Genomic DNA, 17485 nt, shown 5'->3' with positions numbered 1-17485 from the left:
TTGAATTCCTTTTAGTTTTTATATTCACAATTGATCAGTTTTTATGAAGGTAAATGTTTAGTGATGCAATGGCGCGTTTGAATGATGCATAGTTCATTTTAGAGACCCAGCTTGTCCTCGAAGGTCCTGATATTCATAAAGTAGAGAAATAAAACCCCATCAAGCTGATGATTTGCACATTTTCAGAGGTGTTTAGTATTAACATGCTAGTTTATCACACGTAGAAGCTTTTAGTAGAAATTCATTAGTACATTTTATTGCATTCACTTTTAAATTCAGCCGCTTAATGTATGAAAACGTTCATTTATTGTTTGTATGTGCGTTTACACGGACTAATTGCACACAGGCTTTTGTGATCATTTAATGCAAATGCTCAGATTTATTTGGTTTTATTTTAATTTGAACCTTTTCTGAACAGTTGTTACTAATAGTGGTCGTATTTCAAATGTTTTTTTTTTATTCATATTTTACTTTTTTTTTTTTTTACACTATTGTAATTGTCTTAATTTATCTTAAGTTATGAGTTTATGAATTTACTATTAAAAATAATAGTGGTAGTATTTCAAATGCATTTTTTTAATAATAATTGTTATAATTTCTATTTAAGTTATTAGTTTATGATTTTATAATATTTTTAAATTATTAATTTTTATATCTTTCTGCCAGGTTGTAAATAAAGCCCTATCAAAATGTAGTGTTTTTCTGAAAAGACAGCTATGACCAACTTAAAAAAAAAAAAGTGTACAAAGACCGTGTATTGTGTATATATGCAGTTATCTGACACGTAATTGTGTTCATATAGTGTTGTGTTGAAATGATTTACTTTAAAGAGGCGCCGGCAGCAGCAGTGTCGTCCTCCTCGCCGCTAGGTGTCAGTGCGCTCTCCTGAGGCCGCCGCAGCCTCTGACCAAGAGCCGTGAGAGAATGACGCAGATCCGCTGCTTCAGCCACGCACGTGTGTAAAAAAAAAAGCTTCGTTTAAACGCTGTTCGTGTGTCAGACAGACACAATTATATGCTTTTTGATATATTGAGCTACAAGATCAAGTCTCCCTTATGTAGTTAGATTTATTGGTAGAGATATAGACTATATATATTTTAATAAGGAGTGTGTGGAGTTTATTTAAAGATGTTTTCAGATCTGGATCTGATCAGAACCATCGATGATGATGATGATGAAGTTCCTGAGGATCCGGACTCCGCGTCTGAAGATGAAGCCGTGAGTTCAGATACACTTCAGAAACACCATGTTTATCTTCTGGCCTGTTTGAGAGTGTACCATGGTAATACTGTGTGTCGAGGTGTAAATTACCATGATAAATGATGTTGTTTGAGCTTTATACTATGGTAAAACCACGCTCCTTGATGTGCATCATCATATCTGTTGATAATACCTTAGTAATACTATGTTTTGAGCCTCGTGCTGTGGTAATGACACGTTTTTATATGCATCGCCATCGTGTACTATTTTATCTAGTGGTATATCATAGTAATACTGTTTTGAGAGTCATACTATGGTAATACCATGTTTTTTATGTGCATCATAATAATATGATGTTACTTTCTGATGTACCATAGTAATACTAATTTCATGTTTTATATAACATCTCAGTCCTGTTTTGAGTGTTTTTTTGGACAAATACCATGCTATCACCACATATGTACATGCTTGATGGCAATACTGTGTTTTTGGACCATGTTGGGTTTTGTTTTTTTTTAAGTACAAACCACAATACCATGGTAATACCATTGTAGAATTTGGACTGTGCATTGGTCATACTATAGTATAAGTGCCTTGGAGTACCATGGTATAGGAGTATAGTTATCATTCATGTACCATATATGTGCTACTACCATGGTGTTTTGGACATGTTGAGTGGTATTACCATAGTATGCTGATCATTTACCATGGTTTTCTTGGAGGTACCTTGGTGCACCATTGAAATGCCACAGCATGTGAATGGTGTATTACAAAAGAAAGTAGCATAGTATTCCTGTCTGATACTGTGGTAAGGATGGTAAAGTGAGCTGATGGTGGTGTGTGTGGTCAGGAGCAGCCCATCGTGTTGAGTAAGCAGAAGCGTGCTCTGAAGGGCCGCAGCGCTGGAGACTTCAGCGCAGATTTTGAGTTCGGCGAGCGGGACGGCCTGTACAGTGAGGAGTGGGTCATGGCAGACGTGATGGCGCAGCTCAAGAAGAGGGTGAGTGGGATTCTCACGCCAGCTCAGGGCTGTTGATCACGGTACTCCTGTAGAATAATCATCTTCCTTTACGCTTTTCCAGAAAGCACCCACTACTTTGGACGAAAAGATCGAGAAAGTGCGGAAAAAGCGCAAAATTGAGGTAAGAGCATGTGAAAACACTGTAATAATATTTCACAATATTACTGTTTACTGTATTTTTGATCAAATAAATGCAGCCTCTGCAAACTAATTTTAAATGTTTTTGAAAGAAGTTTCTTTCGTAGTTTGAAAATGTTTCTTGAATGATTTCTGAAGGATCATGCGATCTGAAAATTCAACTTTGTTCACAGAAATAAATAGCATTTTATGATATATTCACATAGAAAACTGTGATTTTTGAATTGTAAAAATGTTTAACAATTTTTACTGCATTTTTGGTCAAATAATTGCAGGCTTGGCGAGAAGAACAGACTTCATTCAAAACATTAAAAATACACCAAAAATACAGATATTTATTTAATGTTATTCATATGTTAATTTTTATTTTATGTGCAGTTTATTTTGTGTATGTGGCAAATAAAAATTTATTTAAAATGTTTCTGACATGTTTTTATGTGTTTGCAGGAAAAAACTCAAAAAGGAAGCAAGAAAACAGAAGCTTCAGCCTCTAAAGGGGAAAATGATGATGATGAAGAGGATGATGAAGAATCAGGTGGAGATGAGGATGATTATGATGAAGAGGTGGATGAAGATGAGTTCTCATCAGGTGATGAAGAGGTGCTCAAAAAAGCAGGTGTGTGTCGAGTCGACAGTCAATCAAAGCATTCTTTATTATTGTTCTCTATGAACAGATCTGATATATTTCTTCCTCTTCCTTTTCTTCCAGACACTGTGAGAGAAAAACAGAAGAAAGGCAAGAGGAAAACAGAAACTGTGAGTATTGAGCTGCTGCTGTTGTTTATGGTGTGAACTGATGGGTTATTTGTGTGTGTTTGTGAAGTTGTGGAGGTTTGCTCTGTGTTTGACTCCTGTCTCCTGACTTTCTCTCTTCCAGCCGGAAGCGTTTTTTGAAGACGCCTCTCAGTATGATGAGAACCTCACCTTCCAGGATATGAATCTGTCCAGACCTTTACTGAAGGTGAGTCTGACGTCACCGGCATTCAATGTTTTTCAGCCTTTTATGTTCTTTGTATTGTTTGTTTTTTATTGTTTTTGCCATGAAAATAGCCTGAGATGCTGACATGGCATTAAATAAAAATATACTACTACTAGTAGTTTATTTTTTTGCTCTTAAATTACTTTTTTATTTTCTGAAAATAACCATCACTTCTGTCCTTTTTTTTTTTTTTTTTTTTTTTTTATTAATACTTTTGCTGTTCTTTTGGACATTTCTTCATTAAAGCACAACTGTTTTCAACATTGATAGTAATCAGAAATGTTTGTTGAGCAGTAAATCAGTATATTAGAATGATTTCTGAAGATCATGTGACGCTGAAGACTGCAGTAATGATGAAGAAAATACACAGCAATCAATTACATTTTACAATATATTCACATAGAAAACGGCTATTTTAAATTGTACTAATGTCTCAGTTTTACTGTTTTTATCGTAACAAATGAATGCAGCCTTGATGAGCAAACATTATAAAATACTGATGAACAAATTCTAATAATTTCATATAATGTAGTTTTAATGTATATGCACCAGTGTTAGTTATGATTTTCTTGTGGTTCTCAGTCATTACTGATATTTTTGATGTAGTAATGTTGATTTAAGCTGCAGTGTGAAGAATTACTTGTACAAGTGCTTTAATGATAATGACCTGGAGAATTTCTTGAGATGATAAACATGTGAATAAGTGAGCCCTTTTGCATTCCTTTTTCAATGTTTTAACAGTCTGTTATCAGCTGAGAAACATAATTTGCATCCAAATAAAACTGTGTGCATTAAACATTGTACCATATGATGTAACGTGGGTCTTCAGACGAGGATGCACAGCGTTTCTGAACTGTTTTCCTTGGGTTTGTTCAGGCCATCACTACTATGGGCTTTAAGCAGCCCACTCCCATTCAGAAAGCCTGCGTGCCTGTGGGGCTGCTGGGAAAAGACATCTGTGCATGTGCTGCCACTGGCACGGGTGAGACTTCTATCTGTGTTTGATTTGACCAGAAAGAATGAATATGGCTTTTTCTGTTGATGAGTGAGGATGAATGTGACACGTTTCGATGCCTCTCTGTGTGTGTCTCAGGAAAGACTGCGGCCTTTATGTTGCCGGTCCTGGAGCGTCTGATCTACAAGCCGAGAGAGACGCAGGTGACGCGTGTGCTGGTTCTGGTGCCGACCAGAGAGCTGGGCATCCAGGTGCACAGCGTCGCCCGCCAGCTGGCCCAGTTCACCAGCATCAGCACCTGCCTGGCCGTGGGTAAGAGCCCTGTTATTACAGTAGTATTATTCACTATCGTACGTATTCATATTTTGAATTCATTTTTATTTTATATTTAATATAAAAATAATATACAACAATTTAATATAAAATAGCTTTTGCCATTTTTATTTATATTTTCAAAATTTGTATTTGTTTTAGTAATTTTAGTACTTTATCCTAAACTTATTATTTTTTTAGTTTTAGTAATTCTGTTATGTGCTCTTGGCATTTTTATTACTTTTTATTTTTTATTTTGTTTTTTTAAATATTTCTATTTAGATTTTTTAATTTCCATCCCTTTTTAGTTGTCAAGTGAACTTTCTAATTACGATTTAACATTTAATGTTTGTTTTTTGTTTTTATAATTTTGGTACTTCAACCTATAGTTTTTCATCTAATAGTGTTAATTTCTTTTTTTAGGTTTTAGCAATTCTATGTGCTAATTTTGTGTTTTATTATTTTTTTTAATACATATTTGTGAGCCTGGAGCACAAAAGCAGTGTTAAGTCGCTGGGGTATATTTGTAGCAATAGCCAACAATACATTGTATGGCTCAAAATTATACATTTTCTCTTTTATGCCAAAAATCATTAGGATATTAAGTAAAGATCATGTTCCATGAAGATATTTTGTAAATTTCTAATTTTGATTAGTAATATGCATTGCTAAGAACTTCATTTGAACAACTTTAAAGGAGATTTTCTCAATATTTATATTTTTTTGCACCCTCAGATTCCAGATTTTCAAATAGTTGTATCTCGGCCAAATATTTTCTGATCCTAACAAACCATACATCAATGGAAAGATTATTTATTCAGCTTCAGATGATGTATAAATCTCAATTTATGAAAACTGACCCTTATGACTGGTTTTGTGGTCCAGGGTCAGATTTCTGTTTTATTTAATCTTTATTTCAGTTTTTGTTTTAGTACTTCAACTTACATTTATTTAATTTCATTTATTTGTCATTTATTTCTATCTTTTAATCTAATAATTAAGTTGTTTTATTTCAGCTTTATTTTTTTATAGTTAAAAATAACAGCACAGATTAAGAGTGGCTCTGTTGCTTTAATTCTCTCTTTCAAATGTTAAAATAAGACACTTTAGGTTTTGAAATATAATGAAGCAGCGGATGTACTGTTATAAATGAAGGCGGGAAGTATTGAGACGTTTGTTGCGTGTCTGTCAGGTGGGCTGGACCTGAAGTCTCAGGAGGCGGCTCTGAGAGTGGGGCCAGACGTCTTGATCGCCACACCGGGACGTTTGATTGACCATCTGCACAACACACCGTCGTTTGAGCTCAGTCAGATCGAGATCCTCATCCTGGACGAGGCCGACCGGTGAGAGCCAGACTTCTAGAGCTACAGCTCAGACTTCTTCAGTGTTTGGCTGGTTATTTACATGTGTCTTTGGTTTAGGATGCTGGATGAGTACTTCGAGGAGCAGATGAAGGAGATCATCAGGATGTGCTCCTATCAGAGACAGACCATGCTGTTCTCAGCCACCATGAGCGAGGAGGTGATGCTGCTGACCTTCAGCTCTACAGCGTTACTCGACTTAAATCCACTTCAGTTCAGTCTGTTTATGGATGCTTTATGTGTCCAGTGTTGAGAAATCAGATTATTGTAACGCTTTATTTTAAAGTGTCCTTGTTACACGTTACATGTAACTATAATAGTAAGTACAAGAAATTATGCATAATTACATGCAAGACAAACCCTAATCCTAACCTTAACCATATAGTAAGTACATGTAGTTAATTAAGATTACAGTGTAACAAAATATAAAGTGTAACCCGCATCATTGTGCAAGTAAAAATAGATAGATAAAAATCCATCAAAATAAGTTAATATAGAAATTTAAATATATAAGACAAATGCATAAAATAAATACACAAAAGAATAAATAAATGCACTAAATAAATAGCATAATACCACAGTTTATAATTTAATTTATTTACTGACAAAAATAATTGAGATCTTGTTTTCCCCTAAATGTCCCATAAATTAATTTCCCCTCAAATAGCTATCAGTGAAAATATAAGATGGATATAATTATTCATTGATTTGATTTCTATCTATCTTATATCAAAATAAATAAAATGCATATATAAAATAAATATAATACATAAATACATAAAATTATATAATTTTAATTTTTTGTTTCTCTACTGACAAAAACAATTGAGATCATCTTGTTTTCCCATAAAAATCATTCTGTCCAGTGATCATCTCAATATCAGGCAGTTCTTGTTTGTTTTTTTTAGTTATTTCCATCACTTTGATTAGGTCAGTATTACAGATGAATGAAATCAGGGTTTATTTGTACAATTTGCACAATGTAGCTTATAGACAAAACATATTAGCCATCATATGGGTTGGGTGCCATATATAATGTTATTTTGTTAGTGCAACACTTCTATATTGGTGCGTTTTTTTTTTTTTATATTTCCCTTCAGGTGAAGGATCTGGCGTCTGTGTCGCTGAAGCAGCCGGTGAGGATCTTTGTGAACAGTAATACAGACGTGGCGCCGTATCTCAGGCAAGAGTTTGTGAGGATCAGACCCAATAAAGAAGGAGACAGAGAGGCTATTGTTGCAGGTAAGGTGCCCTAATGAGTGCCCTTGTTGGTCTGCTGTCTACTAACGGTGTTGTGACTGAACTGCATCTTTATAAGTGACTGATTTCAAGTGCTTTTCATTGATCGATAGATCCTTGATAAGTCACTTGTGAACTACACAAGACTGGACTAACACTCACAATGATTCCAGTAGAGTTTGGCGTTAGTGTGTTCCTCTTAGCACAAAATATGCATGATCACACATGAATGTGCAATTTTTCATATTGCTATTTACAATAAAAAATAGAAATAAAAAATATTAAAATCTATTTATAATGTATCTTTCCTTTGAAACTGTCCACCATCTTTGAAGGAAATTATTTTAGCTATTTGCAGTCAGTGTTATTTTAGTTTATTGTAATGTTTTTATTTTTTTATATTTTTGGTTTTAATTTTAACTTCATTTTGAAATTTATTTCTTAATTTCTAACAGGTTTTGACCTTTATTTGTGACCCTGGACCACAGTCATAAGCATCCATTTTTCTCAAAATTGAGATTTGCACATCATCTGAATAAATGATCTTTCCATTGATGTATGGTTTGTTATGATCGGACAATATTTGGCTGAGATACAACTATTAGAAAATCTGGAATCTGAGGGAGCAAAAAAATCTAAATATTGAGAAAATCACCTTTAAAGTTGTTCAAATGAAGTTCTTAGCAATGCATATTACTAATCAAAAATTAAGTTCTGATATATTTACAGTAAGACATTTACAATCTTTAATATCCTAATGATTTTTGGCATAAAAGAAAAATGTATAATTTTGACCCATTTAATGTATTTTTGGCTATTGCTACAAATATACCCCAGCGACTTAAGACTGCTTTTGTGCTCCAGGGTCACATTTGTTTTTTGTCTTCAGCTTTAATTTTATTTTTAGTTTGTCATTTTAGTACTTGTATAAAATTTAAATAATTTAATTTAGCTTTTACAGTTACTGAAAAAAGATTAATACATTTAGCCTTGATGAACGATAACAATACTGATCGCAGTGCATTTGGGGATCGTGTGCAATGCATGCAATATCAATGGCCAAAAACAAACTATTTTGCTGCCTACTGTTTTGAAGATTCATCAAAGTTAACTTATGTTGTCTAGAAATGCCGTCTAGTTAGGCGGCTCACTAGAGTTTGGGACGGAGTCATAGAGTCTTGGATTTAGTTTAATTCTGAAACGTGTATTAAATCCAGTTATTGTCTGCAGCTCTCCTGACCAGAACGTTTCAGGATCACGTGATGCTCTTCACTCAGACGAAGAAGCAGGCTCACCGCATGCACATCCTGCTGGGCTTGATGGGGTTAAAGGTCGGCGAGCTTCACGGAAACCTGTCGCAGACACAGAGATTAGAGAGTCTGAAGTGAGTTTCATGCAGTAATAAAACACAAATATTCGACTTTAATAAATGGCTGCATGAAAGGCATCCTTGTGTTTCAGGCGTTTCAAGGACGAGCAGATTGATATTTTAGTGGCTACAGATGTGGCTGCCAGAGGTCTGGATATAGAGGGAGTCAAAACTGTGAGTTCTCATGAATTTGCAGCTAATATCGGTGTTTGAGAAACCACAGAGAACAGTGTCTGAATGCGTGTGTGTCTGCAGGTGATAAACTTCACCATGCCCAACACCGCAAAGCATTACGTGCACAGAGTGGGCCGAACGGCTCGTGCGGGGAAAGTGGGCCGGTCCGTGTCTCTCGTGGGTGAGACTGAGAGGAAGATGCTGAAAGAGATCGTTAAAAAAGCCAAAACACCCGTCAAAGCTCGAGTCGTTCCTCAAGGTAAAGATGCTTCATCTTGTTTTGAGTAAAACGTGCTCACAATTATGTTATGTATAATAAATCGCTCTTTTGAGTTGGTTACTTATGATGAATCTGTCAAAAAGATTCATAAATCTGTCTGAATGATTCTTTCTTTGCACATCGGTTTAAATCCACGGTTTCTGCAAGTTTCAAAAGGGTTTTAATTAGATCTTCCACCAATTAATCAGAGCAGAAATATTAAATTCATAAAATCATGGCATTACATGTTGCATGTTTTTCTTGTTTTCTCATACAAATATCTAAACATTCTTAAATCAAGATACATTTACTTGAGAAGCAAAATGAAGTCTGTCTTTTTGAGAAATTTGAGAATTAAGTTTAAAACAAGAACAAATATCTGGAAACTTGTTTTCCCTTTGAATAAAGCTCTCATTTCTCATAAAACAAGACTTTAATTTATGTAATTTTGCTTAAGTAAATATAACTTGATTTAAGAATCTATAAACTAGGGGTGGCTCGATACCGCTTTTTCAGAACCGATCCGATACCAAATATTCTGAGTATCTGCCGATAACGATCCGATACCTGGGCAGTATTTTTTTTAAATCAGTGTTGAATTTTTATACCTCAACGTGTGTTGACCTGATCATGACTTTTTTGGGTGTTACACACAATCTACTAAATATAAACAACTTTATTGTAAAGAAAAACAACAAATGAATGCATATATAATTATAATATATGACAAATACTATTATAAACTAGGTTAGTGGATAATTCAGTATAGCAAAAGTTACTCTAGAAAAATCATGAGTGCACAATTTTATAAAATTAGTGGGGAAAAATACATTTTACAAATAAAATTAAAATAAACCAAATAAAAGTGAATAAGTGTAGGACTGAATCTAACATGATAATGTAAAAGGATATACAGGTGCATCTCAGAAAATTAGAATATGGTGAAAAAGTTTTTATTTTCTTGTAACTTATTTCAAAAAGTCAAACTTTTATATTTTAGATTCATTACATCTAACGTAAAAAAAAATACATATTTTTTGTTTGTTTTAATTTTGATGATTAGAGCTTCCAGCTCATGAAAGTCAAAAATCAGTATCTCAAAATATTAGAATATTTCCATTTGAGTTTCATTAATGACCATCCCTACAGTATACATTCTGGGTATCTCTTGTTCTTTGAAACCACAATAATGGAGAAGACTGCTGACTTGGCAATGATCCAGAAGATGAACATTGACGCCCTCCACAAAGAGGGTAAGTCACAGAGGGTCATTACTGAAAGCTGTGGCTGTTTACAGAGTGCTGTATCAAAGCATATTAAATGCAAAGTTGACAGGAAGGAAGAATTTGGGTAGGAAAAGGTGCACAAGCAACAGGGATGACTGCAAGCTTGAGAATACTGTCAAGCAAAGCTGATTCAAACACTTGTGAGAGCTTCACAAGGAGTGGATTGAAGCTGGAGTCAGTGCATCAAGAGTCTCCACGCTCAGACGTCTTCAGGAAAAGGGCTACCAAACCACTTCTGAACCAGAGACAACGTCAGAAGCGTCTTACCTGGGCTGTGGAGAAAAAGAACTGGACTGTTGCTCAGTGGTCCAAAGTCCTCTTTTCAGATGAAAGTAAATGTTGCATTTCATTTAGAAATCAAGGTCCCAGAGTCTGGAGGAAGAGTGGAGAGGCACAGAGTCCATGTTGCTTGAAGTCCAGTTTGAAGTTTCTACAGTCAGTGATGATTTGGGGTGCCGTGACGTCTGCTGGTGCTGCTCCATTGTGTTTTATCAAGTCCAAAGTCAATGCAGCCATCTAACAGGAGATTTTGGAGCACTTACTGCTTCCATCTGCTGATAAGCTTTATGGAGATGCTGATTTCCTTTTCCAGCAGGACTTTAGCACCTGCCCACACTGCCAAAACCACTTACAGCTGCTCTGCTGACCATGATATTACTGTGATTGATTGACCAGCCAACATGCCTGACCTGAACCCCATATGAAATCTATGGGATATTTTCAAGAGAAAGATGAGAAACAGTGGATCCAACAATACAGACGAGCTGAAGACTCAATGGTGCCTCAGCAGAGCCACAGGCTGATCGCTTCCATGCCATTCCTCACTGATGCTGGAGTTTGTGCTAAAGGAGCCCCGACCAAGTATTGAGTGCAGAAATCAATATATTTTACAGAACTTGAACTTTTCTGTTTTGCAAATCCTTTTTTTTTGATTGATCTTAGGAAATATTCTAATATTTCGAGATACTGATTTCTAACTTTCATGAAATGTAAGCTCTAATCATCAAAATTAAAACAAAAAAACCTTTGAAGTGTTTTAATTGTAATGAATCTAAAATATATGAAAGTTTCACTTTTTGAAATGTTACAAGAAAAAATGAACTTTCACCATATTGTAATTTTTATTTTTAATTTTTATATATTATTTTTATATTTCTTTATATTATTTTAAAATGCATTCATGAAAAACAAGTAATAAATTCTGTAAATATACTGTAAAATTAAAAGACATTTATTTTGATTGTGTAGCACAGTGAGGCAGAAACATATGATCGATAAGACGAACAAGAAAAGCTATCAATAATCTTTCATTGTGCAAAAGTTTTGATACGAAAGGCTCCAAATACAGAGCGGCTTGAAGCAGCATGCAGCGCTCCGCAAGTCTGCATTTAAAGATTCAAAGCACAAAATGAAGAGATATTGATGCGTAGTGTATTAAATCTGTGCGATAGTTTGAGCCTTTTCTTTTAACCGTTTTAAATTTGTTACTGTGCTCGTTAAGAACATAAGAGCACTCTAGTCCAGTGTTGTGATCTAACAGACCCAACACGATTTTGAAAACAGCACCAAGATAGTCATTTTAAGCAAAACCATGTATCTTTATTTACAGATCAAGTATAATATTAGGAACATTTAAAAGGGTTTCATCTTGACTGAACGCTGAATGGAGGATGACAGACAGCCGCAGGGAGAGAAGAGATTACGTCAACTTGAATTTAATATTCATCTGTACCTCACATTAAACTATGTAACGGCTTCAGAACACTTGAAATATAGTGCACGAAAACTTTGTGGTGTTTTATGTGTTTGTGGCTTTTGTGGGGCTTAACAATAACACAATAGTATAGTCACAATATCGTCTCGTCTGACCGATACTCGATCCAGCAGAAAATGCCAGTATCGAAGCGATACCGATACTGAACATCGGATCGGCGCACCCCTACTTTAAACATTTGTATACTTGTAAAACAAGAAATAAATGCTGAAGTAGAGCATTAATTGTTTGCTGTTTATCACAAGGTATTGGGAGCAAAGCTATTCATTTTTTTAAATGATTTAAAAAGTAATGGCGAATTGCTAATAACACTTATTGTGTTCCTTAAGTTGTCTTTACTTGGTCTTACAAAGGTCTTAAAATGTTACATTTATCTCCATAAAACATGCAGAATTCCTGTAAATCAAAATGATTAAAAAACAATAGCTAAAAATCCTTATCCATTATGACTAAACTACTGGAGCGCTCATGTTAATTGATTGTTTTAATGCCGTTTTTGTATCAAGGATGATTGTGTTATTAACGTGTGTTTCTGGGCGTCTCTCAGAGGTCATCCTGAAGTTTCGGGATCTGATTGAGAAGCTGGAGAAGGACGTGTATGCGGTGTTGCGCTTGGAGAAGGAGGAAAAGGAAATGGTTCATTCAGAGGCGCAGGTCTGTTGGTTTCAAATATTCACTTGCATCATTGTATGATTAAACCCACATTGGCTCCTGTGGTAAACCGTATGTGTGTGTCTTTCCTCTTTCTGTTGTCCAGATCAGTTCAGCTCAGAAGAGGTTAACACAGGGCGCAGACGAGAAACAGGCGCCCAGGACATGGTTCCAAACGCATGACGAGAGAAAGAAAGAGCGCAGTGAGTTGAATTTGTGGTCTTTCATGAAAGAGTCAACACAGCAATGAAAAAATGTAATCCACTTGTCATAACCACATTCTACCTCAGACATGCATTCAATTTTCTTAATATTTCAATAATTGCTTGTGTGTCTGCATTTATCATCTCATCACGCACTTTTATTTTCCGTTTGTTCGTCAAAGTGTCAAAGGCGCTGCAGGATTTTGATTTGGCTCTGAGAGGAAAGAAAAAACGTGCACAGTTCCTGAAACAGGGCAAGAAGAAAGAGTTATCGGTGAGATTATTTCATCAAACGGTCTTTTTTGCTTTATGCTTTTATGACCTGCCTTTGTACATCACTGTGCCGTCTGAAATTAAATTAGCTCTCGTAGTGAATCCATGAATCATCATAGAGGTTCAGCACCGTATGCTGCATCAGCTGTCCTTGTTTGTATTTGAATGTTTAACGTGGTGTGTGTGTGTGTGTCCCAGGCGGAGGAGAGAGCTCAGTTCGAGGTGCTGAAGTCTCAGATGTACGCCGAACGAGTCGCCAAACGTGATCGAAAGCAGAAGAAAGCCAGAGCCATTCCTGAAGAAGAACCCGTGAAGAAAGGTCAGCAAATAAACACTTGAACCTCCGGCATGGGCTGAGCATTTGTAAACGTGTTTGAACTAGGGATGCACCGAAATGAAAATTCTCGGCCGAAGCCAAACAAAATTAAACACTGGCAATTTTTTCACCATTGCATAATTTAAATAGCCAAAATGTGCTTTTTTTTTTTATTTTTTGTCTAGCTTTTCAAAGAAAAAATCAATTAGAAAACAATTTAAAAATATTTACTGAACATTTTGAACATTCTAGCACACTGTACCAACAAAGCACAATTTTTCTTAAAAATAATAAGCCAGTATAATATTTTTTGGCCATTTTTGAGATCTCCCTTCTTGAATCAGGCATGTATTTTATTTTTTATTTTTTTTGTACAAATAAATACAGCATTGCGGAATTCTTTTAAAACAATATATTACAGATCCCAATTTGAACACTGTGTGAATGTTATAATGTATTAATAGAACTGTTTTAATTACTATCATTATTATCGTCTTTTCTTATTTTATTTTACAAATGCATAAATGTTTCAGCGCAGATTTTCCTTGCACTTTGGACTTTGAACCCTGGCGCCGTGCAGCACTGTTCATGCATGTATTTGAAAACATAACATTCTGCAGTTTATTTACTAGTCGTTTGAGGACATTTTGCGATTTCAATCATCATACAGTATCCAGCGTCAACCACTCCTTCCTCTTCCTCTTATCAGAGACATGAGATGCAGCATTAAGCAGTCTCTCGCTGTCGGTGCTTCTTGCTTGTAATGATTTTTTTCTCTGACACTTTTAAATGCATGGTTCGGTTGCTGAACATTCAATGCATCCCTTAGTTTGAATGGATTGAATTTTCAAATTCTGACTGTTTAAACTTTCTTCTCCCAGTTGCCAAAGACAAGGGCGGCAAAAAGAAGTCTATGTTTGATAAGGAGCTCACGAACACCAGCAAGAAATCTCTGAAGCAGTACAGAGCCAGGTGTGTGCCGCTGCATGTGATACTGAAGAGTTCAAGGCTTTGTGTGTTTGTCTCCGAGTCTAACAGTGATTTCTCTGTCTAGGCCGTCCTTCGAGGACAGGAAGAGACTCGGCATTTCAAACAAGAAAGGAGGACGCTTCAAGTCAAACGCCAGGTAAGATTTATTACAATCAACTCCCTAAAACACATTCCCATTAGACTCAGTCATTAAAGATGCATGCAACAAAACATGCATTTGTAGTATTGTCAGACTTTAAGCATTGTCAGTGATAACAGACTGATTTTGTCAACTTTAATTCATTTTTTTTATATAAAGCGTCGTTTGGGAATTATGGAGGGATTTAAATTACTTGGATATATAAAAGTAAATCATGAAATATGAAATAAAATACACACCTGGAAATTAAATGTAATGCACAACATAAAGCAACAAATTAATGAATCATACAATTGAATGCATCATGCAAGTTATTGCAATTAAAAAAGATTAACAAGGGTGTATTTTATGTTTGAATTTTGTTGTACTTCTGTTTATCTATTGCTGCATTTCATTATGTAATTAATCATGCAATAATATATTTAATCTAGAGTCAGTAAATGACTGCATTGAGTAACCATTTTACACCGAGTGATAAGGAAAAGGGTATTTTAAATACTTTATGAAAATATACAGATATTTTATAAAACCAGTTTGTATATTTGTCTGTATTGTGAAATGTATAATCTCTGAAGATATTTTAAACTTGTTTGCAATTATTTCAAGTAAGAATAAAAAAAAGTATATTTTGGGTACATTTTAACTTAATGTCTTGATGGTTTTTATATAAGAAAATCTTATAACACATCTCTTCCTCCTTTATTTGACCCTCTAACTCTAGCACACTCTATTCTAATTCTATTCTTTTTTAAAATGCCCCTTTTTAGCACTCTATTCATTTACTAACTGCTTGTTTTTAAAAAAAAAAGGCTGAAAGACTTGTCATAGCACTTGCATATCATTGCTCTTTTGTTGATTTTGATTGCTTCCGTTGTCCTGATTTGTAAGTCACTTTGGATAAAAGCGTCTGCTAAATGACTAAATGTTGTCTCTGCTGTCTCTCATCGCAAGTCTTTTATGTGTCTTCTCAGGTACAAAAGAAAGTGAAGCCGTGCCTGATGTATACGAAGCAAAACTTCTGCATAACATCAACCTCTTTATCATTTTATCATCATCCTCCCTCCAAACTTTCCCCAACATAAACCCTTCAAATAAACCTCTTCAACTTGTTAGTCTTGTTAGACTTCTGTTAGTCTCTGCGTTAGTCATGGCAGAGCACTAATGACTAATGAGCATCAGAAGTAAAGGTGATTTCCCTCGATTTAAGCCAAATGATTCCTGCAGAGCGAGCTGATGTGAAGCTTCTGTTAGAGATCAGCCAGCCGTCTGAGGTGTTAGAGAGCCCATGATATCAGACACCTGCTTTACAGCCCACATGAAACAATGAATCAGGAAACTCCTTTATCACACGACATTAAAGATCATGCAGAGAGAGAAACAAAAAATTAATGAAGCTCCAACAGTGTTCTGCACAGTTAAGATGCATAGTATAATAAAATTAGATTTTATAAGAAATTAATTTATTATACATATAATTTATTAAGTGTAATTACACTGTAATTATATATTAAAGACTAATATTAACTACATCTACTTGTATGGTTAGGATTAAGGTTTGTCTTGGGGTTACTTGCATGTAATTTATTGTTATAATAGGAAGTACATGTAATGTGTAACAAGGACGTGGTAAAATAGTGTTACCAAATATTTGTATTTATTGCTATTTGCTTATTTATTTATTCAGTATTTACTCTGGTAAAAATCAAGGTAACTCTTATAAGTAAACATCGTTCTAAACTCAGGGCTGCAGAAAGGGTATGGCGCAAATCACAAAATCCTACTGACCTTAATTTATATCGATCACTCCTCTCTGACTTCTCTGCTAATGTTTCCACTGCTAAAAGGACATACTATCATGACAAAATTAACAACTCACCTAACTCTCGCATGCTATTTAAAACATTTTCCTCCCTCCTTTGTCCTCCTCCTCCCCCTCCTTCATCATCTCTAACAGCTGATGACTTTGCCACATTCTTCATTAATAAAATTACAAACCTCACTGCACAATTTTCCACACCACAATCTATCAAACATATCTTACCAGCAAACATACACTCGTTCACATCCTTCTCTCCACTCTCTGAGGCAGAAGTCTCTAAACTCATCCTTTCCAGTCATCCTACTACCTGTCCGCTTGATCCTATTCCATCTCATCTCCTTCAAGCCATTTCACCTGCAGTCGTACCTGCACTCACTCACATCGTTAACACATCCCTTCACACTGGAATTTTTCCCTCTGCATTTAAACAGGCTCGTATAACTCCACTTCTTAAAAAACCCACTCTTAACCCAACTCTTTTTGGGAACTATAGACCGGTTTCCCTTCTTCCTTTCATTGCAAAAACACTTGAACGAGTTGTGTTCAACCAAGTCTCTGTCTTTCTCACACAGAACAACCTCCTGGACAGTAACCAATCTGGCTTCAGAAGTGGACATTCGACCGAAACTGCCTTGCTTTCTGTTGTTGAAGCCCTAAGACTTGCAAGAGTGGCTGACAAATCTTCATTACTCATCTTGCTAGATTTGTCTGCTGCTTTTGATACAGTCAACCATCAGATCCTCTTGTCAACCCTATTGAGAAAGGGCTTCTCAGGAACCGCACTCCAGTGGTTTGAGTCTTACCTCTCTGATAGGTCCTTCAAAGTATCTTGGAGAGGTGAGGTATCCAAGTCGCAACATCTAGCTACTGGGGTGCCTCAGGGCTCAGTTCTTGGACCACTTCTCTTTTCTGTCTACATGGCATCACTAGGTTCTGTCATTCAGAAACATGGCTTTTCATATCACTGCTATGCTGATGACACTCAACTCTACCTCTCATTCCATCCTGATGATCCGACGATAGCTGC

At 35.6% G+C, this 17485-nt stretch overlaps 1 protein-coding gene across 2 annotated transcripts; it reads left to right on the top strand.

The window, feature by feature from the left end:
- Positions 1–838: 838 nt before the first annotated feature.
- LOC306879412 (putative ATP-dependent RNA helicase DDX27) lies at positions 839–17255 on the top strand. Of its 2 annotated transcripts, XM_079432347.1 has the most exons (22): positions 839–955; positions 1139–1218; positions 2051–2200; positions 2283–2342; positions 2807–2975; positions 3069–3115; positions 3237–3320; positions 4215–4320; positions 4432–4605; positions 5798–5948; positions 6027–6126; positions 7067–7208; positions 8436–8589; positions 8667–8748; positions 8830–9007; positions 12615–12721; positions 12825–12921; positions 13104–13195; positions 13393–13513; positions 14392–14482; positions 14565–14636; positions 15611–16014. In XM_079432347.1, the coding sequence occupies exons 1-22, from the start codon at positions 925–927 to the stop codon at positions 15624–15626; spliced, it is 2304 nt and encodes a 767-aa protein (XP_079288473.1). In that variant the 5' UTR covers positions 839–924; the 3' UTR covers positions 15627–16014. The 2 variants fall into 2 exon arrangements, with proteins under 2 accessions (XP_079288473.1, XP_079288472.1); XM_079432346.1 differs by lacking the exons at positions 839–955; positions 15611–16014 and adding an exon at positions 17031–17255 and having other exon boundaries at positions 990–1218.
- The last annotated feature ends 230 nt before the right edge of the window (positions 17256–17485 follow it).

The sequence above is a fragment of the Barbus barbus genome, assembly GCF_936440315.1.
Source record: "Barbus barbus genome assembly, chromosome: 13".
NCBI lineage: Eukaryota > Metazoa > Chordata > Actinopteri > Cypriniformes > Cyprinidae > Barbus > Barbus barbus.
Note: the sequence above shows the minus strand (reverse complement) of the source record. Positions and strands in the feature narration are given on the sequence as shown.

What these genes read in the sequence shown, in the direction of transcription:
- LOC306879412 (XM_079432346.1), top strand. Translation starts at nt 1,129, where the DNA reads ATGTTTTCAGATCTGGATCTGATCAGAACCATCGATGATGATGATGAT. An exon ending in CAGAGAGGCTATTGTTGCAG is followed by an intron (nt 7,209 to 8,435) that starts GTAAGGTGCCCT and finishes TATTGTCTGCAG; the next exon opens with CTCTCCTGACCAGAACGTTT. An exon ending in TGGTTCATTCAGAGGCGCAG is followed by an intron (nt 12,722 to 12,824) that starts GTCTGTTGGTTT and finishes TCTGTTGTCCAG; the next exon opens with ATCAGTTCAGCTCAGAAGAG.